The sequence below is a fragment of the Gopherus evgoodei genome, chromosome 3 (genome assembly GCF_007399415.2).
Source record: "Gopherus evgoodei ecotype Sinaloan lineage chromosome 3, rGopEvg1_v1.p, whole genome shotgun sequence".
Lineage (NCBI taxonomy): Eukaryota > Metazoa > Chordata > Testudines > Testudinidae > Gopherus > Gopherus evgoodei.
This window is the reverse complement of record NC_044324.1, coordinates 219,978,050-220,002,330: the sequence shown is the minus strand read 5'-3', so window position 1 is coordinate 220,002,330 and position 24,281 is coordinate 219,978,050. Positions and strand designations below refer to the sequence as shown.

General features: G+C 38.7%; 1 protein-coding gene across 3 annotated transcripts in view; it reads right to left on the bottom strand.

Annotated features, from left to right (window-relative positions):
* Positions 1 to 24,281, bottom strand: part of KIZ (kizuna centrosomal protein) — a 103,047-nt gene that overhangs the window by 32,022 nt on the left and 46,744 nt on the right. For all 3 annotated transcript variants that reach the window (XM_030558123.1, XM_030558126.1, XM_030558125.1), the window contains exons 6-9: positions 23,003 to 23,294; positions 14,235 to 14,369; positions 10,164 to 10,328; positions 5,177 to 5,327 (exon numbers count right to left, since the gene is read on the bottom strand). In XM_030558123.1, coding sequence (XP_030413983.1) covers positions 5,177 to 5,327; positions 10,164 to 10,328; positions 14,235 to 14,369; positions 23,003 to 23,294 — 743 coding nt within the window. The remainder of the gene's footprint in view (positions 1 to 5,176; positions 5,328 to 10,163; positions 10,329 to 14,234; positions 14,370 to 23,002; positions 23,295 to 24,281) is intronic.

Genomic DNA, 24,281 nt, shown 5'->3' with positions numbered 1-24,281 from the left:
TCCTCTTTTTATTTATCACTCCCCCAATTTTTGTGTCATCTGAAAGTTTTATCAGTGACGATTTTATGTTTTGTTCCAAGACATTAATAAAAACGCTAAATACTGCAGGGCCAAGAACCAATCCTTGTGGGACTCTGTTAGAAACATACCCATCAAATGACGATTCCCCATTTACAATTACATTTTGAGACCTATTAGCCACAATTTAATGTGTACCATGTTAATTTTAGATCTTTTTAGTTTTTTGAAGTCAAAATGTCATGAGTACTAATTCAAATGCCTTGTAGAAGTATATTAGATCAACACATTTATCTTTATCAACCACACTTGTAATCTCATAAAAAAAGATATCAAATTTGACAAAATTTATCTGCCATAAACTCATGTTGGTTGGGCATTAATCATATTAACCTCCTTTAATTCATTATTAATCAAGTCCCGTATCAGCCACTCCATTATCTTGCCCTGGTTAGATGTCAGACTAACAGGCCTAGAAATTAACTACATCATCCTGTTTACCCTTTTTAAATATTGGCACAACACTAGCTTTCCTCCTGTCTTCTGGATCTTCCACATTGGGCCAAGACTTATTGAAAATCAACGTTAATGCTTCAGTGAACTCCTTAGTCAGCTCTTTTAAAACTCCTGGATGCAAGTTATCTGGACTTGCTGATTTAAAAACATTTACTTTAGCAGCTGCTGCTTAACCTACTCCTGAGATAGCAGACAAATAGAAAGTGTTATCATACGAGATAACTATGTCATCTATTTTTTACTCAAATGCATAATAAATATTTATTGAACACTTCAGCCTTTTCTACATTATTATTAATATTTCTAACCTTTCCATTTAGTAATGGATGAATACCATTGTTAGATTCTCTTTGTTCCCAATATATATTTCTAAAAATTCCTTCTTCTTGTCCTTAACTCTGCTGGACATAGATTTCTCGTGTCCTTTTACTTCTCCTATCAGTTTCCTACAATTGCTAACTTCTTATTTATATTCAACTCCCCCTTTCTTCATATGTTAATATTATATAATTATTTTTTGTAGCTGCCTTCACTTCCCCTTTAAACCAAGTGGTTGGGTTTTTTTGTTTGTTTTTTTACCAATATGGCCACCTTCCTTCACTGTGACCTTTTCTGCCTCCAGTAAAGTATTGTTAAACCATTCCAAATTATCATTCACAAGTAATAAACGGAAACTAAATATTACATTTAGGAATTCAGATAAAATGGGATGGCTTCCTAAAGCACAAGGGCTGATGCTTGGACCAGCAGGGACCAAACTCTCACACCCTTATTAGGGTCTCCAGCTTTTCTGGAGAAAGGCCTTCTTAACCAAAGTCTGGTAGGATCTACATCAGGCTAAAAAGATGGTGCATGTTCTAAAATAAGCTGCATTATTCCTATATTTACAGGAGTGTAACTGAGTATGAACAACTCTATCAGAAATACTTGTTAGAAAGTTTCTTTCATAAGTCAAACCCTGAAGTTTCAAGGTCAAGATGCCCTCAAAGACCACCAAAAGAAAAAGGGAGAGTCCCGTCCGAGGAAAACTCCCTACAACTAGCCCTAAAGCCACAAAAGGAGCATCAGGTATTCTCAAAGTATATGGCAATGAAAGAGGAAACATCCATGGCAGGGGATAGGGAGAGGGAGGGAGACAAAGAAATGGATGGTAAGACATGCGGGGGGTGCGGGGAGGAGAAGAGAGAAAGGAAGGAATCCGGGCAACACTACAGGGAGGAAGGAAGAGGGAGACTCCACAACTTTTTGAATGGCGGAGACCACATGGAGGAATTGGACAAAGGTAACCTAGGGTTGGAGAAAAATGAAGGAGAGGAAGAGAATACGTCAAAACAGAAGATCACAACATCTGACATGATGCTAGAAGGGAAATTAGGCTTACTGGTCACAGCCAAACACTTCTGAGACCATCAGGACTGTTGAATGAGGAGCGGGCTGGTTGTGTGATGGAAGGGTACAGAGACTGAGGGGAATTTCCTTAAGTTCAGGATGCTCATTTAAAGCATTCCCAACTCTGCCCATAGGGTTCCTCCATGAGTGGATTTATATGCACATTTGGAATGCTGATAGGGCTTTTCATGCTCTTGGATGTTTTAGCAATGCTGTGACAAAATATGCCATACATGGAGCCAGCAATGTATGGTTTGGTGGAATCTTCATCTGTCAGCACAGTAAAACTTCAAAAATGGCCTGAAAACTGTATTAATCTTAAAGTCCTAATAATTAAGAATCCTAAGTGCACACAATGGGCAAAATAATTAAATCACAACTCCACCTGCCTCTTTTTGCCCATTTGGAAGTTTTAAGTGCAAATATTTGATTTTTTTTCAACATGTAGATATTTGTACTTCAAAATGCAGGTGCGTGTGTAGAGGCAGGATAAAAATTTAGCATAAAATATGTTCCATTCTAAAGAATTTAATAGCAGGTTGTTTAAATATTTCCAGGAATCCAAGTAGCTTTAACGTATGTGTTGTATTTAATGAGCTGCGTGCCTTTGTATTTTATCCTTATTTATATAGGTTACTTCATGGAAGCCTATTGTCCTGTGCAATTTCCTTGTAAATAAGAGGTTTCCAAGGTAAATCTATCCTGAAGATAAATTCCCTTAAGAATTTAACCTGATTAGTAGATATAATACTAAAATAAATGCATGCACACATGGGTACCAATGTAACACAACAGCAAACAGATTATAGTGCATATGTTGAGCAATAAAGTTCTTATGTTACTGAACTCTAAATAGAAATCCTTTTTTCTTTACTATCTTTATTCAAATTCTCACCTGATTGTCATCATACACTCAAAGTTCTAGCCTCATTGAAATATCTTCCTCAATGCCATAACCAAATATAAAAGGTATAAGAGTAGCTCCACAAATATTGTAAATATATTTATTATCAGTTCAAAGATATATCCCTTGACTGGGTCTCTTGCTCGGACAAAGTGCATTGCAAGTCTGAAAGCCAAACAATTTATCCTTATTTCTTTTAAAAGTACAATTACCTTGACTACAATTTAAAATAAAGATCCAATGTACCAATCTCTTAAACATTATTGTTTGGGTCATGATTTTATTGAAATAAAAAAAAAATCAGTTACCTCTGGAAACTGCATAAATGAGGAGGAAAACCAAGATTTGTAAATTATTTGTTCAGTTTATTTTTTCAGCTATGAACTATCTAAGAAAAAAATTTGATTACAAATCTAAATCTGATTAACCCTTCATAATATATCTGCTCTCTGTGATGTGCAAAGGGCTGATTTTTGATTGTGGATTCATGCAAAGAAGTCTTGTTATAAACTCATAATTTAAAGGTAGAGAAGAGAGATATCCTGGATGACAATAATGATCTATCTCCTCTAGAGAAAACAGTACAGTTTAGCAGACAGGGCTAGGTCAGGAGACCTGGGTTCTGTTCCTTGATCTGACACTAGCCTGCTGTGGATGCTTAGGCACGTAACTTTGTGTCCATTTCCCCATCTGTAAAGTGGGGATAATGATTCTCACCTTCTTTTGTAACAAGCTTTGTGATCAACAGATGCAAAGCATTACATAACAGCTATGTATGATTAATACTAAATTTTAAAAAGTCACCACAACATACAGACAAATGTCTCCGTGTCCTTGCCAGCAAGTACAGAAATCCTCAGTCACAGATGGAACCTCAATGCTCTGCTGCACAGAGGGAAAACCACGTAGGGTATGAAAATAACACTTTAACTGCAGAGGGTGTGCAAGAGCCCCAACTATTACTACAGTTCTTGGGTTGAGAGACAGCCAAGCTGCCACACAGCTAGTCCAATCCAAGCTGCCAGGCTGGGGCAGGGGCGGGGATTCTATTCTTCTGTCCCCTCTTACGGCTCTGTGCAAAGCCCGTTTACTCGAGATTTGTGGTAGGATTGGTGGGGGAAGTATCTGGTCCATCAAACTGCCAGCTCTTTTTACAAGGAGCTGGTTTATAGCCATATATATTAAAGTTTTAAAAGTGTACACAATGGCCTTGTTTGTAAAATTGTCCATATAAATTTAGTATACCAAGCATTACAATGCTATTTTAAGAAAGAAAAAATCTATCACTCACAATGAAAAGCCATTAATCTAGAGAGACTGATGAACAGAGAACAATGAGATATAATGGGCTTGTGATTTTTTTTTCCTGGTTCCACTTCAGCACATCTATTTAATTTAAAATATGGATTTTGGGGGGCCGGGGAATACTGATGCCCTACTGAAAAACTTGAAGAAAGTCTTTAAAATGCTTTATTCCATGAAGAAAATAAATGGAGACCCCCTCTTTCTTCTCCCAAACCACCTTTCAACTATCTCAGAGTCTGATTAAGAATGGCAATTATTTTCTGACATTCTCGGGTTTTTTTAAATAAAAGAAAAATGTCAGATGGGGTTAGTGACTTATGTTTGTTTGTTTTTTCTTCCAGTATGATTTACTATGTAGACATTGCCATTGATTTACACATTATATATTTTACTTCTGCTGAGATTACAAACAAATGCATATATTTATAAATAGATAATACATGGAATAAGATAGAGGTCCTGAGAAACCAACAGTAAATGGTTATATAATTTGGCATTTCTTGATTCTTGCAACTTTAAAGCACTGATTTTTTGGTATGGAATTTCCTGGTGTTTTTTTTTAAAGGAAAAAGGGTAAGACAAAAATGTGATAGCTGATAAAGCTGCAGCTTCCTTGGGGCTTTCTTTTCTAAACAATTTTTGCACTACCTGAACCATAATGGTTTAGAAACTGGTACAGGTAAAGTGGTACAAGTGGCCACCACTTTACAGTATAATGGTGCTTATACAAATATCGCTTATTCCTATAAACGTATGCATATTTCTAAATAGCTGTTATCAGTGCACAAGTGGGAAAGGGAAAGAGCAAAGAGTAAAGATTAAACTTTCACAGTAGTGATCACTGATCACAAGAATCATGGTAGGGGACCACTGTGACAGCTGATGTCTATTTGTAAGTCTAAAACGGCTTTGTAAAAAAAAATTTTTTTATTTCTATTTTTCACCAAAACCTCAGGCTGTAGCCACAGACACACATTTGTGTGCACACACATGAACAGTTTGATTACCAGTAAGCAAAACTGCTGAATGATCATAAGTGCTAACCTGGCGACCTTGTGCATTTTTTTCTGAAATCAGTAACGTTCCAAACATCTCTTTTACTTCTTCCTTCAGCAAAACATGGTGTTTTTTCAAGAACAAAATGTGTTTGCACAAACGTTCCCATAACATGGCAAAATCCAATGGCACATCAGGCCTGGAAAACAGACATACATGCAGTAAATATGACAGACATAGGGTGTCAATAAAATGTAAAATCAGCCCACACTATTCATATCTTTTTGTTTAGTGCAGTATAATCAATGAGATATTATTAATTACTTTTTAAAAACTCAATTTGTAATATCCTCGTGGAAAGTGGAAAATAACATTTCTGTGTCTACAGACTTTGTCCCTTTACACTTGACAAATCCTTGCCCTCCCTGTCTTACAAATTTAGATGAAATAAATATAACTCCTTTTATTCTGATTACCTCTTCCTTCGTGCACTAACATTAGTGCTCACATAATCACTGATGTTGCCATAGTCTGGGTACATTTAATAATATACTATATAGAATTATCAGAGATTATTAAAACTAAAGTATAGTTGTCAATGTGCTTGACTGTGGGATGCTTTATTGAGGATTTATGAAGTTTGTTCACTTATGTAAGGCTGCAGGGACTAGAACCTGAGTCTGCAATGCTTGGGATGGCTGACTTTCCCACAGTGCCTCTAGGAGGCCATGCTGAGCCACAGCCAGGGTGCACTGTGGAGAATAGGCGCTGCAGGAAGTACAACCCAAGGGACCCAGCATGACAGTATCCTGCAGCCCTCTGGTTGGCCAGCAACCCTGTTTAACTCTGGAAGGTGCCCCAAGAAGTTTGCTGGTCAACACCACAGATTTGGGGCCTGGTGCAACTCCAGACCTCATCTGGTCTCCTGATCAATGCTCTCTTTTCTCATCCTGACCCTGACTCTAGCTTAGTACTACCTGTGATCCCAGGTCACTACCTCCGGCCTGACTCTGATCCCGATTCCTGCCTACCAGTTCCAGCCTGGTACATATAAGAACATAAGAACGGCCACACTGGGTCAGATCAAAGGTCCAGCTAGCCCAGTATCCTGTCTTTCAACAGTGGCCGATGGCAGGTTCCCTAGAGGGAATGAAGAAACAGGTAATCATCAAGTGATCCATCCCCTGTCACCCATTCCCAGCTTCTGGCAAACAAAGGCTAGGGACACCATCCCTGCCCATCCTGGCTAATAGCCATTGATGGACCTGTCCTCCATGAACTTATCTAGTTCTTTTTTGAACCCTGTTATAATCTTGGCCTTCACAACATCCTCTGGCAAGGAGTTCCACAGGTTGACTGTGCGTTGTGTGAAAAAATACTTCCTTTTGTTTGTTTTAAACCTGCTGCCTAATCATTTCATTTGGTGACCCCTCATTCTTGTGTTATGAGGAAGAGTAAATAAAACTTCCTTATTTACTTTCTTCACAGCAGTCATGATTTTATAGACCTCTATCATATCCCCCCTTAGTCATCTCTTTTCCAAGCTGAAAAGTCCCACTCTTATTAATACTACAACCTCTGGTCTCCCGTCTCCACCCTGGCCTGACTTTGACCCCAATTCTTGCTTCCTAATACCAGCTCTAATGATTCCTCTGACCCCCGCCCACCAACTACCATCCCTGATGTGCGGACCCCTACCCAGCTGTGATGGCTAGATCACACCACCTACACGCTGGTCCCTTACATCTTACTTGGTAATTTGCAAAATTCAGTGTTCCATAATAGACCTTCCAGTCATTACTATAAATTAGCAACATTCTACTGCACTGATACACACTTTACAAATATTCCTAGTCACATGGTATACTGGATTAAGTGTGGTGTTGGGAGCCAGGAGGTTTTGAGTTCTATTTCCCTTCTGCAACTAACTGGCCCAAATAATACTTTGCTTACCCTACTAAGCAGCCTGATAAGAAACACCTCTTTCTCCAGCAGCTTTTTCAAAATCCACACTTACAGGGATTTTTGAGCAAAAGGGGCTTTTCCATTTTTCACAACAATCCATATATTGAAAAATATTCCCTACTACATCTGGTAAAAAAAAATTATTTTAAAAAAATTGCTCCAATTCCAAAGACATTTCACAAATTCAAGAAGAGGCAAGTTTCATTTAATGCTATAGGTGTATTTCCTTGAGAAACAGCTTTGGAAATCCTGCAACGACACATCAGAGCTCAGAGATGTATCTGACTCCAAAGGACAACTAAATCCTGTGAAATGAATGGGACTTCACTGCTAATAAGTGCCCTGATCCTGCAAACACAAGCATTCCTGTAACTTTACTCATGTTAGAGATTAGGGCATAAACGTTAGGAGTAAGGCATGGGAAGGGAGTTCTGTTTTCGTTTCTGTGCCAGCAAATGATCTCACTAATGAAACCTTCCTCTGCCTTGTGGCATGTGCATGAAAAGGAAACATTCTAGACTTCTACAATAGTATATACAAAATAATTAACCATTAAGGGTTCACAGTTACAATAAAAATCAGGGACTGCAAAAGCTAAAGGTTTCCTGCAGCAATCTTAGCTCAGTCACATGGCATACAGAGTTGATTTTATACTATATATTTAAACACTAAAAACAAATCATAACAATATGTGAAGCAATTTAATTAATATTTTTTACTTCTGTTGTCCTTGCTACAGACCAGTAAAAGCATCGTGACAGAGTTAAATTTTTCTTGAGAAGTTATATTTTTTTTTATTTGAACTGTCCATCCTTTAAGGTCCATTCCTATAAAGTTCCATTTTAATTTCAATTTAGTTATCCCAGCCTCTGCATTAAAGGAACCAGGGATAGGCCTTAAATCCCAACCCACAACTGGGGAGGAGAGAGGACAAAGACTGGCCAATCAGGGATGCAATGGAGGACTATGAATTTCAAATTTCTGTGGCTGGAATACAAAGCCTGAGTATCTGTGAAACATGATCACACATTCAAATAAACTCTACTGGGGTGGGAGGTGAAGGGGCATGAGTGAGAGGAGAAAAATGAATAAGGGACTTGAAGCTGGTCAAAAATATAAATTTAGGGGCAGGGATAGCTTAGTGGTTTGAGCATTGGCCTGCTAACCCCAGGGTTGTGAGTGCAGTCCTTGAGGGGGCCACTTAGAGATCTGGGGCAAAATTCAGGGCCACCTGGGGGCAAGTGGGGCAATTTGCCCCAGGCCCCGGAGGGCCCCCACAAGAGTTTTTCGGGGCCCCTGGAGCAGGGTCCTTCACTCGCTCCAGGGGCCCCGGAAAACTCTTGCAGGGTCTGGGCCCCTGGAGCTTCTTCAGTGGCAATTTGGCAGCGGGGGCCCCTTCCGCTCTGGGGCGGAAGGACCCCCGCCGCTGAATTACGGCCGAAGCTGGGGGTCCCTGCTGCCAAAGACCCCAAGCCCCCTGAATCCTCTGGGCGGCCCTGGCAAAATTAGTACTTGGTCCTGCTAGTGAAGGCAGGGGGCTGACTTGATGACCTTTCAGGGTCCCCTCCAGTTCTAGGAGATAGGTATATCTCCATATAAGAAGATGCTAAACAGACCAACTGCTGTTCCCTTCATCTGTTTATTTAAGTGCATGCATCCTGTGCAGCACACAGGGGCAGTGAGTCTACCTGAAAGTACACACTTGTAAATGAGCATACTCAGCACAGAGTTTTAATATGATCATAACTTTGTTAAATTTCAAGCCATTTTTTACAAATCCAGCAAAGACACTATTCACCATTGAGGGCTATGTCCAATTAAGTTTCAAATTTCAGTCAATTTTAATTGTCTAGTCTAATAAAGAAGTATTTTGTTGTTTTTTTAAAGTGAAACTAGTATTATTTCCTCTATTTAACTCAAAAATGACTGATAGAATTTTCCTCAGTTTCCAAACAGCTTGAAGCCAAGAGCAAACATAAATAGTTTTATCCCAAAAAGGTGTTTTTATTAAAAACTGGCATAAACATATGAAAACAGAAGTTTATAACTGAAACAGTTTGCACCATTTAATTCTAACTTTCACTGCAAAGTGAAAGATTATAATAATGCATCATGCTTTCTAGGACACAAATAAATGTCTCTATGCTGGCCATGCGTTTCACAACCTGGGCTCTCAACAGAATTACCAGATTATGTATGTGTATGTATCTTGCTTTTTAGAAAGATACTTTGTATAGTATTTCAGATACTGCATATAAACCAGACACTGAGCACTCTGTTAGAAGCAGCTGCGTTTCCCTCCTCTTCTCCTCCCCAGAAAGATCTGCATCTTCTGCATCTTTGTAAGAACTCTTATTTACTCCTCAAATTTATACCCCACATCCTCGTGGTTCCATATTGCAATCACTCGCCTTTTAAACAGTAAAGGATGAGTATATGAAATCCCTTAGAGGAATAGTATTAAACTTCAATCAGCAAAAGGAGTCACTGTTGAGAAATTCACTAAACTCGCAGCCCGGGCTGCAATACACTGGGAATCCAGTGCAAGTCTTCTCCCTGAGAGTGCAGAGTCTATGATGACGAGACAAACCAAAGAGTAGCTTTCTGCTGTTGAAAGTCAGTTCACTTACCTTTCTAGGTTAGGGAGGTGTATTATGTAATTGACATATTTTAACGGTACATTTTCAAGTTGACCAGTGGACTTTAGCCACATATCTCTCGCTGATGCAAATGGAAGGCCGAGCTAAATCTATATAATGTCTCATTGAAAATGAGAAAAAAAACTTTACACTTTACATGTAAAAAGCAAATAGGTGCACAACCTTTTAGTGAGAAGAGCTCAAATGAAGTGATTTTAAAAACTGACTAGTAAAAAAAATCGGCTTACTCTGCTAATTTAGAATCACATGGCTGATATTGAAGTGTGTGTAGATCACCTCTTGGAATTCTGAAATTTTAATGTCACTCAGGATTTGACCTGTATTTTGCTTTCTTTTTGTGAAACATTCAGAACCAAATTAAGAGTAAGAACATTAATTGTATGATTGCATTAGTTTTGTGATTATGATACCTGACTTGCTTTTCATCTGTAGATCTACCTCCGTCATTAAGTGTTTTCTCAGGTAAGAGGCATCCATTCAATGTGTTCTGCAACAATCCCTGAAGCTGATGAAGGACAACTGCTTCACATGCTTCAAGGTCTTCCTCTTTCAAATTGCCAGTTTGATTACAAAAGCTATAAAATAAAACAGGTGCTGCATGAAATGTTTATTTAAGCCCAGACAGACAGCTAAAATAGGTTTGGATATAGAATCTGCAATAATTCTCATGGTTTATGGAATAATAATCAGTAATATAATCTAGACATAAAAATGTAGCCATGACAATGTCTCTTGACAAAGACATAAAGTAGAGTGATGTAGTTCGAAAAAGATTTTGTTTAAAATACCCAGGGATCAAATCCAACTTTTTAACTCCTTAATGCCCTTTGGCTGTGGATATTACACCTGAAAAATAATTATTCACATGACAAGAAACACCACATGAATATTTCAGGTGAGCTAAACCAACCTATCAACCAATCTTTAAAAAGGTAAAGTTTTATATTGTTGATTATATCAAGTTAAGTTCCTGCAATAACTTTTGTAACCTGACAGTTTTGTGACTCCTGGATGCAACAAAATATACCCACCAGCTGTTTTTTTGGGTATAAAAGACTGGATGCAAACTATTAAGATTGAAACAACACAAATTTCAGTACCCTCTGGCCTTGGCTACACTGGCACTTTACAGCGCTGCAACTTTCGCGCTCAGGGGTGTGAAAAAACACCCCCCTAAGCGCTGCAAGATACAGCGCTGTAAAGCCTCAGTGTAATCAGTGCTGCAGCCCTGCAAGCTACACCCGTAGAGGATGTGGTTTACGTGAAGCGCTGGGAGAGCTCTCTCCCAGCGCTGGCGCTCTGACCACACTCACACTTCAAATTGCTGCCATGGCGGCGCTTTGAAATTTCAAGTGTAGCCATAGTTGCAGTGGGACCATGCAAACACTTACATGTGTGCTTAACTTTATGCATATGAATAGTGCCACTGAAGTCAATGGGCCTATTCACATTCATAAAGTTAAGAATGTGCACAAGTGTTAGCAGGACCGGGGCCTCGACATCAACAGTAGTTAAACTGATAAATGAAACAGTAATAAGTCATAGGACCAGACAATATGACTCAACAGTGCTGAAGGATCTAAAATATGAAATTGAAGAACTACTAATTCTGCTATGTAACCTATTGCTTAAATCAATGGTTCTCAACCATGGGTACACATCCCCTGGGGGTACACAGAGGTCTTCCAGGAGGTATATTAAATCATTTAGATGTTTGTCTAGTTTTACAATAGTCTACATAAAAAACACTAGCAAAGTCAGTACAAACTAAAATTGCATATAGATAATGACCTATTTATACTGTTCTATATACTATACACTGAAATGTAAGTACAATATTTATTTTCCAAATGATTTATTTTATAATTATTTGATAAAAATGAGAAAGTCAGCCATTTTTTAATAATAGCATGCTGCAACACTTGTATTTTTCTGTCTGATTTTGTAAGCAAGTTGTTTTTAAAGTGAGGTGAAACTTGGGGTATGCAAGACAAATCAGGCTTCTGAAATAGGTACAGTACTCTGGAAAAGTTGAGAACCGCTAGCTTAAATCAGCCTCTGTACCAGCTGATTGGCAGATTGCTAATGTATCATTAATTTTGAAAAAGGCTCCAGAGGTGATCCTGGCAATTACAGACTGGTAAGCCTAACTTCAGTACCAGGCAATTTGGTTGAACCTACAGTAAAGAACAGAATTATCAGACGCACTGATGAACACAATATGTTGAGGAAGAGTCAATATGGCTTTTGCAAAGGGAAATCATATCTCACTAATTTCTTAGAATTCTTTGAGGGGGTCAACAAGTGTGTGGACAAAGGTGATCCAGCGGATATAGTATACTTCAGAAAGCTTTTGACAAGGTCTCTCACCAAAGACTCTTAAGCAAAGTAAGCAGTCATGGGATAAGAGGAAAGGTTCTCTCATGGATCAGTAACTGGTTATAGGATAGGAAACAAAGGGTAGGAATAAATGGTGAGTTTTTACAGTGGAGACAGGTAAATAGCAGGGTCCTGCAGGGATCTGTACTGGAACCAGTGCTGTTCAACATATTAATAAATGATCTAGAAAAAAGGGTAAGCTGTCAGATGGCAAAGTTTGCAGGCAATTCAAAATTATTCAAGATGGTTAAGTCCAAGGCTGATTGCAAAGAGTTACAAAGAGATCTCACAAAACTGGGTGACTGGGCAACAAAATGGCAGAAAAAATTCAGTGTTGATAAATAGGAAGTAATGCACATTGGAAAACATAATCCCAACTATATATACAAAATGATGTGGCCTAAATTAGCTGTAACCACTCAAGAATCTTGTGGATAGTTCTCTGAAAACATCCACTCAATGTGCAGTGGCAGCCAAAAAAGCTAATAGTGTTAGGAACCACTAGGAAACAGATGAACAATAAGACATAAAATATCATTACACCACTATATAAATCTATGGTACATCCACATGTTGAAAGGCATGCGGCTCTGATTGCCCCCTCTCAAAAAGAGATACATTGGAATTGGAAAAACTACAGATAAGGGCAACAAAACTGATTACGGGTATGGAACAGCTTCCATACGAGGAGACAGTAAGAAGACTGGGACTGTTCAGCTTGGAAAAGAGATGAGAGTGGGGGCGGGATCTGATAGAGGTCTATAAAATCATGAATGGAGAAAATGAATAAATATGTTTTATTTACCACTTCGCATAACGTAAGAACAAGGCAATGTCCAATGAAATTAACAAGGCAACAAGTTTAAAACAAACAAAAGGAAGTATTTCTTCACACAACACACAGTCAGCCTGTTCCCAGGAGATGTTGTGGTGGCCAAAAAGTATAACTAAGTTTAAAAAAGAATTAGATAAATTCATGGAGGATAGGTCCATCAATGGCTATTAGCCAAGATGATCAGGGAAGCAACCCCATTTTCTGAGTGTCCCTAAACCTCTGACTGCCAGAAGCAGGGACTGGATGACTGGGGATGCATCACTCAATTGCCTTGTTCTGTTCATCCTTTGAAGACCTGGCACTGGCCACTGTCGGAAGACAAGAGGACACTGAGCTAGATGGATGATTGGTCTGACTCAGTATCGTCACTCTTATGTTCTTAAATATAGTTATAAGCATAGGGATTATTGGAGTTGCCACAGTGAAGGTAAATACCATGTTGACGCAGGAAACTATTTCTAATTATACCCATTGTATGGGCAAATAATTCTAACTTGTTTTGGAAACGTTCCTTATGACTCCCTAAAATAAACAGATCTTTTTTTATGGCAGCATTTAATTAAAGATGTCTATCTTTAATAAATACAATAAAGACCTTTCACTCCCAATGCCTGCTTTTGTAGACATAGTGAGGTGCCAAACGATGGGTTTCATAGCTGCAGACAGGCACAGGACAATATCATACAACTATTTACATACATTCTTCATTACTGTTTGGCTTTTGGTGCATTTTCTGCTGCCAACCCAGAAAGAAGAATGTGGTATCATCACTTTTTACACTAATCCCAGCACTAATGGCCATTTCCAGGGGCTAGAGTAACCTTCTGAACATATAGGCTGAGTAGAGCCCTTATTTATTAAAATTATTTGGTGGGCTGGGGTTCCTAAAGTCATATTTCAGCTTTTTGCTGACATAAGAAGTGTGGTTTTTTGTTAACTACTGTAGATGTTGGATTGGAGGAGCTCTTTCTTTCTCTGCTCCTTTTCATCAACAGAATGAAGACCACAGACCAGCAGTTTATATCTCAAAGATCGCTGAACAGCTGCCAGGGGCAACAGCTTCCAGTCACCAGAGCCAAATTCCAAGCTAGTAGCCAACAAACAATTTAAAGAAAATTTTATTTATAGATGTTACAGCTAGGGACACTAAAGCAAAAGGCCAATACAAATAAGATGGGACTGGGGAAGAAGAAATACTATCCATTTCAAATTTCTACTTTTAAATTTAGAGTTCTGTTGGTGTAGAACAAATGAAAGTTGCACCAACCTTATAAACTTCTTCATTTCTGCCGAACTTATGGTTTCACTTTGGTATAAAGCCAAGCATTCAGGTGCTGCTTTCGCCACCAAATCTTCTATGAACTGGAGTAAACGGGAGAATCCTTCAAATGACAAACAATCCCTGAAGACAGATAACAAACAATGCTTTAAAGCTTTTAAAACTGCATTCTACTGAGCACAAGTCAAACATATGTATGCATTTAGATAGAATTTGCCTTTGAGCAAATTCTAAAATATTTTGATTTGTATCCTTATTTTAATCTTTCACTCACACTAAGAGGTTTACAAAAAAGTTAAAAGTCTTGACAAAAAAGACAGAACTCAGACAGACTCCCAAAACAAAGTAAATGAATACGGTAAGCGGAAAACCAGATATGAAAGAGAATACTACATAAACAGCTTTTTTGAAAAGTGCTAAATCTACATTTATATTGCTAGTGAAACTGAGAATTACCTTTCAGCAAAAACAATATTGCTGTAGCTCTGTAGAAAAAGAAAAAAATCTTGAACTCCATCAATTCTTTTACATTTCTGCCAGTTGTCTCGGTACACTTTGGACGCCATGTTTCAATAGCACCAATATGTGTTTTATTTTTAATTAGGGTAAATGCATGTTCTTGTTTTCAGGGGCTGTCTTTGTGTTCCTGCCAACTTCACAGAAATCAGTACTTTGCTCTAGTTTTTGGAGACTGCTGTAGATTTGACCACATAAGGAATAAGAATCCATAATTATAACCCAGAATCAAAATCTATAATCCATTATCCTTTTATGCCTATATAGCATTTCTCATCCACAGATGACAGAGAGCTTCACAAGGACTTCAATGTCTACCAGGGTCAGTGAAATTGGCAATAAGATGGCAGGGCACATTTGCACTTCCTGATATATGTTGTCTTCCTGACCTCCCCTCTATCCACAAGAAACCTCAAGCTAACAATCCTTCACATGTAAAGGCAGATCAATAAGCAGAGAAACAAATATGTATGAGCAGGAAAAATATAAAACAAGGGCTTAGGGGTGAGGGGAAAAAGTAATAAAGGGGTAGGAAAGGGTTAAATACTGTTTTCCCCCATTAACTGCAAAATGTCCTAGCCCTTTGAGAAAGAGTTGCAGAGATGGGGGAGGAGTTAGTATCTCTTTCAAACACACACTACTGGGATGTTTGGCAAAATAAAGTATCAGAAAAGGAGTTTTACAGCCATGGAATGTGATTTTCAATTTACCACTCACTTCAATGGGATCAGAGCTAGGCCAACGCCAAGAGCTTTTGGAACGCTTACTCGCGGTGTTTAAAAAAATATTCACCTCTTATTGACTTTTTGGAAGTTTTCTTAACTTTTTTCAGCCCACCTCGTCTCCAAAATGGCTTGTCCTACAAATGCCAAATTTGTTTACTGCCCTTGATGTGGAGAGGTGCCTTTTGGTGTTTATTTCAAATGGGGGAGTAGATGAACATGGGTCAGGACTAGCAAAGATACACAGTATCAAGCACTTGTGAGGGAGGGTAATATATCCCACTCACCAACACAATAACTTTGAGAAATTAATCCTTCCTTTCCCCCAAACCAAAACCACAGGCTAATCCTTAACGAGGGACTGTTTCCATGTCAAATTTCACCTTTCACAACTTTCTCGAATCATGCTCAAAAACACACCAGAATTTTTTTTATAGGGCTAAAGTGTATTTTTTCCACACACTTTTACTCAAAAATGGCTGAAAGGAATGGACTTAGCTTATCCTTTTATGTACACACACACACAGAAGCACACCCTCTTTGAAAAGTGAAGCAGCACACAACATTTCAACCCCAAAAGTGAATATTTCAGAAAGCTATGAGAGCCTCTGCAAAGGGGTTAAAATAGAAAATGCACTGCAACTTTAAGAATGGCCTGCTAAGTATTTTTACAGAATGGGTTTGTGCCCTCTGCTTCTTTACGACGTGTAAGAAAAGGCCAGAAAGGCTGAGATTAAAGAGATATTTTCTCTTCCTGCGTGTGTTTTTGGTTGGTTGTTTTTTACTCTAGGAATATCTGGAATGTAAACTCTGGTCTTCCTTGATTTAATTGGAGGAACCCAGGGATCACGATCCATAATTGAGTTGCCAGAATACGTCAAAGGGGCATGTGGTAGGCCTCACGCTGACCCTGCAGTGGTGACTCTCTGATCCAAATGGCTGGCTGGGCTCGGCTCGCCACTCCAGATGTTGCGACGTGGTGCACGGGGTTGTAGCACCACTCAGGTTTGGTTCAACTGCATTGCTGTCATGATGATGGGGGTCCAGCCAGGCCAAATTTGAATGAATGCCATTGTGATCCCATGCACCAGGTCGCAATGTCCGGAGTAGAATGCCAAGCTCAACCAGCCCCACGGTATAGGACCCATTGCTCTGGTACGCACAGTATACTTATTTAGTACCTATTAGGTTAACGTATATATTATAGATCATGGTAAAAAATATTTAGTGAGCCAGGAGTTTTTTGCACTAAAGCTATTTACTGGGTTGCAGCAGGCCACCAATGTCTACCAATGGGTCCTGAGTCAAGAAAGGTTGAGAACTACTGCACCAGAAGGCTCAGAACATGTATTTTGTGACCTCTTGTCCTTTATCTGAAGATGTGACAGCGCTGAATCTAAAGGCGTCTCTTCTCCAGAACATTTTTTGATGTTGAAGTTACATAGGTGTTCACGAAGTATTTAACTCTCTTTCACTCTTTGCTCATCTTTCACTCTCTTGACTTCTGTGATGTAAATACTTTACTTGTTATTCAAACAGTCTGCCAGTTAGAACCTGAACCTTTAATAACAGAAAAAATATGTACATTATATATATGATCAGATGATCATATATATACACACATATATACATAGATATACACACACGCATCTTTTTTAAAACCCTTCATAAAGAAAAAAAGAGCACAAGCCCTCTATTTCCCTTGCAGGTTGCCTTTAGCTGTAGCGGGTTCTACTGGCATCTGCTATAATGAAACTGCCTGTGAAGCTGATTCCCAAACACAAAAAAATTTCTTGGCTTTCTTTAAACTCTGATCATCTTTCCCTGTTACCAAATGAACTTTATACGTATGAGTCTATAGTATCTACATGTTAATTTTTTTTTAAAAGGTTAAAAAAATTAATCTGGTTTTTATACAAAGTGGTTACAAAAGTGTTATTTGTACTTTCTGTGAGATCAGAGGTTCTCAATCTTTTTCTTTCTTAGGACCTCACAACATGCTATAAAAACTCCATGGCACACCTGTGCCATAATAACTGTTTTTTGGTGTATAAAAGCCCAGGCTGGCATTAAGGGGTAGCAAGTGGGGCAATTGCATGGGGACCCTGCAAACCTACATTGCTCAGGCTTCAGCTTCAACCCCTGGTGGTGGGGCTCAGGTTCCCCAGGCTTCTGCCTCATGTGGGGGGACCTCGGCTTTCTGTCCTGGGCTCCAGCGACTAACACTGGCCCTGCTTAGCAGACTCCCTGAAACTGCTAATGGCCCTCCAGGCGGCCCCGGACTCCTGGTTGAGAACCACTTTACTAGACTATTTTCTCCCAAAGGAAAGTAATACAACAGTTTCAGTTTTTAAACATCCCTTGCACAGTCCGTATGATGCTCATATATATTAAAACCAGAGACAGGCCTGAATTGAAACTTCAGATCTGAGTGCTGCAGGAACAATGGGACAGGGGGCTTTCAAAATCCAGATCTCAACTTTGCAGCTTGGGCCAATCTATAGTGAAAACATGTTCCTGTAAATCCAAAAGGAACATCTTTAAGAGATGTATGTACAAACTCCATAGCAATATACATACATTCCCTTCCTATGTATGGGACACATCTTGCAACTACATGCAACAACCAATATACAGTAATAATCTGCAATAGCATTTAAACTATCCAAAGTCAATTAGATCCTGAGATAATTTCTTAAAATTACTGACACAATGAGCAATTTAATTCCTTTACCTCCACTAACAGAATAAATTTAGTGACCACCTACAGGTCCAAAAACATAACTGGGACCTACCAGGGATTTGATGAAGCTACACCTCTATAATGATGCAAATTAAGATTTAAACATTGTAACAATGCAGCATTGCTAATCCTTTTACAGAGGTGTAAATAGCCATTCAGATTTTGATTTCAGATGGCCTCCTTTGTTAAGGAGTTTCAACAGAAGAACTCCATGAAGCAACAACACAGCTGGGCTACAAGTTCTAAGAAGTCTAGTAGCCAAATCAAGGTTTTTATAATATATAACAGTTTAGTACGCTTTGTTCACTTTGCAATGATGGTATAAGTCCTTCATATATAAAGCTGAAATTTGTTCTCACTAAACTTTGCTAAGCTTTGCTTGTTCTCAAAAATACTAAAGCCCTGTCTTCCACTACAAAGAAAAATTAAATTTAAACAGCTGTGCATGCAGTTTTTGGACTTGTAATACATACAGCAATACCAGAGATCACATATGTAGTTAAACAGTACTTTTTCTTTTACTAAAATCTTACAAAACCTGTATGTTAGTGGCTAGCTCATTTCTTATTGTTTTACTCCCTCTGGGTGGTCTTTCCAGGGTGCCACTTGAAGGGAATACAATAACAAAAAGAAGGGGAAGGAAGGGACACCAACATAAAGAGAAACAAAATGTATGACAATCTGCAGCAGGCTATGGATCAGAGGTCAGCAAACAAGGGGTCCTTCTCTTTTACAGGTTGCTTCCTGGAAACAGTCTGATTAAGCTGACAGCTTGAATTATGTGTTACATTTTGTAATGCACAATCCATCTGTGCTAAGTCCTCTTCAATGCAACTGAAACAGCGCTGGCAAAAGCTCTGTCTCCCCCGCCCCCTAACACAAGCCTTAAAATAGTCATCATCTTTCTATGCACTAATTCTCTGGGGTTTTTTGGTTTTGGTTTTGGTTTTTTAGCCCTTTAAATAGAGACTGGATAGCTCTGAGGAATGAAAAAAAAAATAAAGATATGGAGCTTTTTGCTTCTAGTTCACTGGTTCAAATCTGTTACAAATCAGAAGAGAACAGCCGTTGTTATATGATAACTGTTCAGTACTTTATGTGAAATGAATTACAGGTCTGAGTACTAATCACAGTAAACAAGGTGACATCACAAAAACTACAACCAAAACTAGCAAAATCTAGAGCACTTGTTGGCAGGCTCAGCAGAGAGGCCAAGAAATGAACAGGTGCAAAGAACAGATTACTCATCTCTCCTATTTGGTTCCCACAATATAGGTTGAATTTACAGTGGAATATTTTAAACATATGTGCACCATCACACTCCGGCAGATGAAGAGAGAAACTCATTCATCATGAATTGAGCTCACTACTTTTTATATTTTATTAATTTAACAACTTGGACATCAAAATTGACTCATTCAGCTGTTTAGGAAAGTAGTGAATATGTCTGCTTCCTTAAACTAGATTACAAGCTTTTAAAAAAAAACTGCTATCATAGCAACATCATTCATGTATTTCCACAGGTAACAGCTTGTCCGTATATCCAAGATAAAAATCATACTTTAAGCAGTTTGTAATTGCGTTGTATTAACTCACAGTAAGCTAAAATGTGACATTAAAAAACTAATTTGGAAAAAAAACGACTTTTTACAAAATATATTTGCACAACAAACAAAATTTGAAAATTTAACTGAGGATGCTCCACTGTTCTCCACTAAGTTGGATGCACATAATGTCACCTGAAAACCAGTGGACTTGCTGATGTGCAGTAAAGATTTTTGTTTTGTTTTTAATTCAGTGAAACATCAGCCTCAAAATAGTCTGTCTCTGTGATTTCCTTTCCACACGCACCCTTACTACTTTTAACCAATAGTAACTCAAAGTATACTCACAAACCCAGAGGTAAGTGATAAATGGTAGAGGTGGCACTGCTGTCACAATACCATGCTTAAGAATTAACGAAGATACAAAGAGACTGACAGCTCAAACTAGAACCATTTCAGTTCAATACCCAATCATTAAAATTTTGCTCAATAACAACCTAATTTCTTCAAATACAACCTGTGCACTAGTGTTTTTTGTTTGTTTGTTTTAATAACTATACGGAAAGTTTGACTAGTTTACAACAAAATATTTGTAGGGTAGAAGAACAGTAATAAATGTCACATCTTCAGACCACATTTCAAAAAGAGGTTATATTTTTTACAGAGGCTATTTGTATCACAAACTCATTTATTAATCATTTTAAAACTTTGTGAAAAATCTTTCCATTTGAGAGTTACTCTGAAAAATATCATAACATTAAAGTCTGAATTTGAGTGACTAATAGGGCAGTGGGGTCTAAATGCTTCCTACTTACAAAATTAACTATGAAGAAACTACCTGTCTCTCCACAGGCTCTTTCCCAGATGCAAATACTTTGTATTCTATCTGTATTTTAAATTTTCAAAAACAAAAGCAAAATAAAATCTGTATAATTCCTGTAGAAATGGATCAACTGTGATCACATTTTTATGACCTTGAAAAACTAAGACTTGACAGTTTTAGAGGCCATTACCCACTTTAAGCTTTGAGTCATATTCCAGAGATAACGAGAACAATGAAATCTTCCCTCTAATTTATCCAGGCTTAAGAACAACATGCAATATTTTCCATCAGTTTATTTCAGCAGCTGAAAGTCACTAAAATCTATAGGGACAGGACAAAAGGTTACATTCCCACTGTTCAACTCTGACTTTTCTAGCAAAATCAACCACTCTATACAACTTTCGTATGAAGTGCTAAGATTAACAGGTGTTACACAAAAGGAAAACTCTATAAAAGCTATTTAGATGTAAATTAGATGTTTCTGTAGTAAGCAATAGTCCAACACATGGTTTGAAAAACTGAAATGATAACGTTGCAGAAATGTATTTTAATGGATATTTGTGTTTTTCTGCTTATTTATCATCTATTAAAATATGAACCATTACTGAAATTATTCTCTAATAAGACTATATGTGCATGTGCATATACATCGCTACCTCGATATAACACCACCCAATATAACATAAATTTGGATATAATGCGGTAAAGCAGAGCTCCGGGGGGGGGGCGGGCCTGCGCACTCCGGTGGATCAAAGCAAGTTCAATATAACATGGTTTCACCTATAACGCGATAAGATTTTGTAGCTCCCAAGGACAGCATTATATTGAGGTAGAGGTGTATTAAAAAAAGGAAAGATATGTTAAACATGTTAAAAAGACAAAGGACCAAATAGATAAAGGATCAGTGGGGAGATTGGTTTAAAAAATTATATAAGTCTCATTCATTCTTGTTGGATAACAAATGCTATTTTTCTTGGCTACATAGTCTTCTCCCCAAACTAATATAACAGTTTTTATTTCTATACTAGCTCACATGCCTCTAATCACCACCTGAATATGTTTAACCACATCAGTCCTAAACATTTTGCATGTGAACTGTTCAAGGATGAAGGAGGGAAAAAAATCAGACAGGTAGCATCATCTGGAAGACAAGTGGAGACGTCAGGTGGGCAGCAGAAACAGAGGAATGTATGTATTTATGAGGGTGGCTTTTCCTGATAATGGCCACTGGGAGGCTGTTAGGATCCAGAACAGTAAGGAAGCTGAGCATTATTGAGCGAGAGGAGGAAGAGAAGAAGAATATTGGGAAGCTGGCAAGGCAGGTAAATGGCAGGCAGCCATTGGAGAAGAGTGGGTACAATCAAGCAGGCAACAGGGAGAACCTTTGCAGCTAGGGACTAGGAGGAGCAAAAAGAAGGAAAGCCAGCAAGTGGAAAAGCAAGGAAAAGGAGAGAATATGTGGGCAGGAAGCCTTGCAACAGGAGCCAGGGAGACTAGCAGCAGTAAAAGGCACATCCAGATGAAGTAGGAGGTGGGAAAGAGCTGGGAGGAGAGTACAGAAGGGCCATCCCTACAGAAATGCAGCTGAAGAAGCAAGCAGAACGGAAGAGCTGCACAACAAGCTGGTCAGGAGCTCAGAGAGACAAAGCTTTGTGAGATCAAAGGTTCACAGTGCAGAAGGAGTGATATTCTTATTGGTTTACACCAAAGTGCTCCATCAGAGTGAAGCGAGTCAACCACAAGATATGATACAAGACACAACAGATTCAGGCGACCTGGATTCACCTCCTGGCTCTGGCACAAGTTTCCTTTTTGACCTTGGGCATGTCCTTTAATATACTTGTGCCCCAATCTCCCGCCCCACCATGTAAAATGGTGATCATGCTTCCCTACCTCACATGGGTGTGTTGTGAGGATAAAAGCCATTAATGATTGAAAGACATATTGATACTACAGTGATGGGGGCCATAAAAAGTATCTAAATAGAATTACACAGAGAACAAACAATGCATTTCTAAGATGTAGTTGCACACCTCTCACGTGTTGCTTTAAGTTGTGAGGTTGAATACCCAGGGAGTTTAACCACCTGAAAAATTCAAATTACCATGAAATGTACTGTTTAGTGAGTTATTTCTATTATCCAACTGAACTGATATACAAAAATAAGAAAAACAGTATGACATCTGCATTTAATGGAAATTATAGAAACAAGCATCTCAAATTGTTTGAGGAGTTCCAAAGTTAATTAATCACAAAAAATAGACCCTCATTAAAATGTCTGCGTGTAGGTGCTAAGAAAGTTGCATATTCATATACATATTTTACAGTAATACAGATTGTCAATAGGACAATCTCCAAAAAAAAGTCCTAACTAAATAATCATAGTGAGAAAATCTTTAATGGCTTACTCTCTTGTTGCTGAATTAGCTGAAGAGTCTTCATCTGTCATATGGCGGTTTATTGTTTGCAAAGAAAAATGTTCTTTTGTGGATAAGGTTTCTTTTTCTTGTTCTGAGTTCACTGATTTTAAGGACATCTTGCAATCCATATCTCCTAGGCTCTGCTGTAGTTCAACTGTGTTTATTATCTGATCCTCTTCACTCACAGAAACTGTAAGGTCACTGCTGCTATCTAAACTTTCATCTTCCAGCTCCAGTGTGTTTTCAGAGGGCCACAGACCATCTGTGTGTTGGGCTAGACCTGGAATAAAAATATGACAAATTTGCCAACATAGTAATAGGAGCATGACAAAAAATATACATTGCACTGTGTTACAATGAGTCCCAGACAAGTACATTTGATATATTCTCCTATTTCCCAAGAAATATGTAATTCATACAGTCTAAAACCTTTGCCCCTTCTGCACATTTTTCCAGGGTTCTCCAAATATCCGTTTTCCATTCCTTTATTCCTTTCATCAACATTCTTGCCTAACGGGGATGGATGCAGCAGGGCCGGCTTTAGGACGTACAGTCTTGATTCGAAAGAGCTGCTGCCAAAATGCCACCTTTGGCGGCAGCTCAATCTGTTGTCGCTGTTTCCGGCGGCACTTCGGCAGAGGATCCTTCCTTGGCAGCAGTTGTCTTCCAGGGCCTTACCTTGCGGGGCCCCTTCTTCTGGATGCTGTGGGGCCCTCTTAGGTGCGGCACCCACTTCATGAAAATTGGCCTAAAGCTGGCCCTGGGATGTAGCTTTCTCTGGAATCCATCAATTTGGCACTGGAGTCATTCCCAGGGTTCTCGAAGAACATCATGAACCTCTCTCTCAATAGATGTAGCACTTGTTCTGCAATGCTCAAAACTCCTCCTGACTTGGAAATGAGGAACTAAGTTTGAGTCTTGTACTTAGATTCCTCCCCTTAAGTAATATGTCAAATTATTATTATACAAGGGACTTGCATGCTACATTACAGCCCCCAGAAATTTCCCCGTGACATACTCCTAACCCTGCAGGTACTCTCCCTGCATGCTGACCCTGCTCTCCTTTTTGGAGAAACTCCCTTGTGACCTGGGTTCAGCCTACTGAAACACTCTCTGAAGCTGCTATGCTTCTCTTTCTTTAGAGACTGCCCCAATAGGAATATTCCTAATGGACTGGTTCTGCTTCTTAACCAACCACAGGAATATTCCACGGCCTGCTAGGCAGTAAAGACTTGCCAAAGCCCTTAGATGTTTCCTTCTGGTCAGT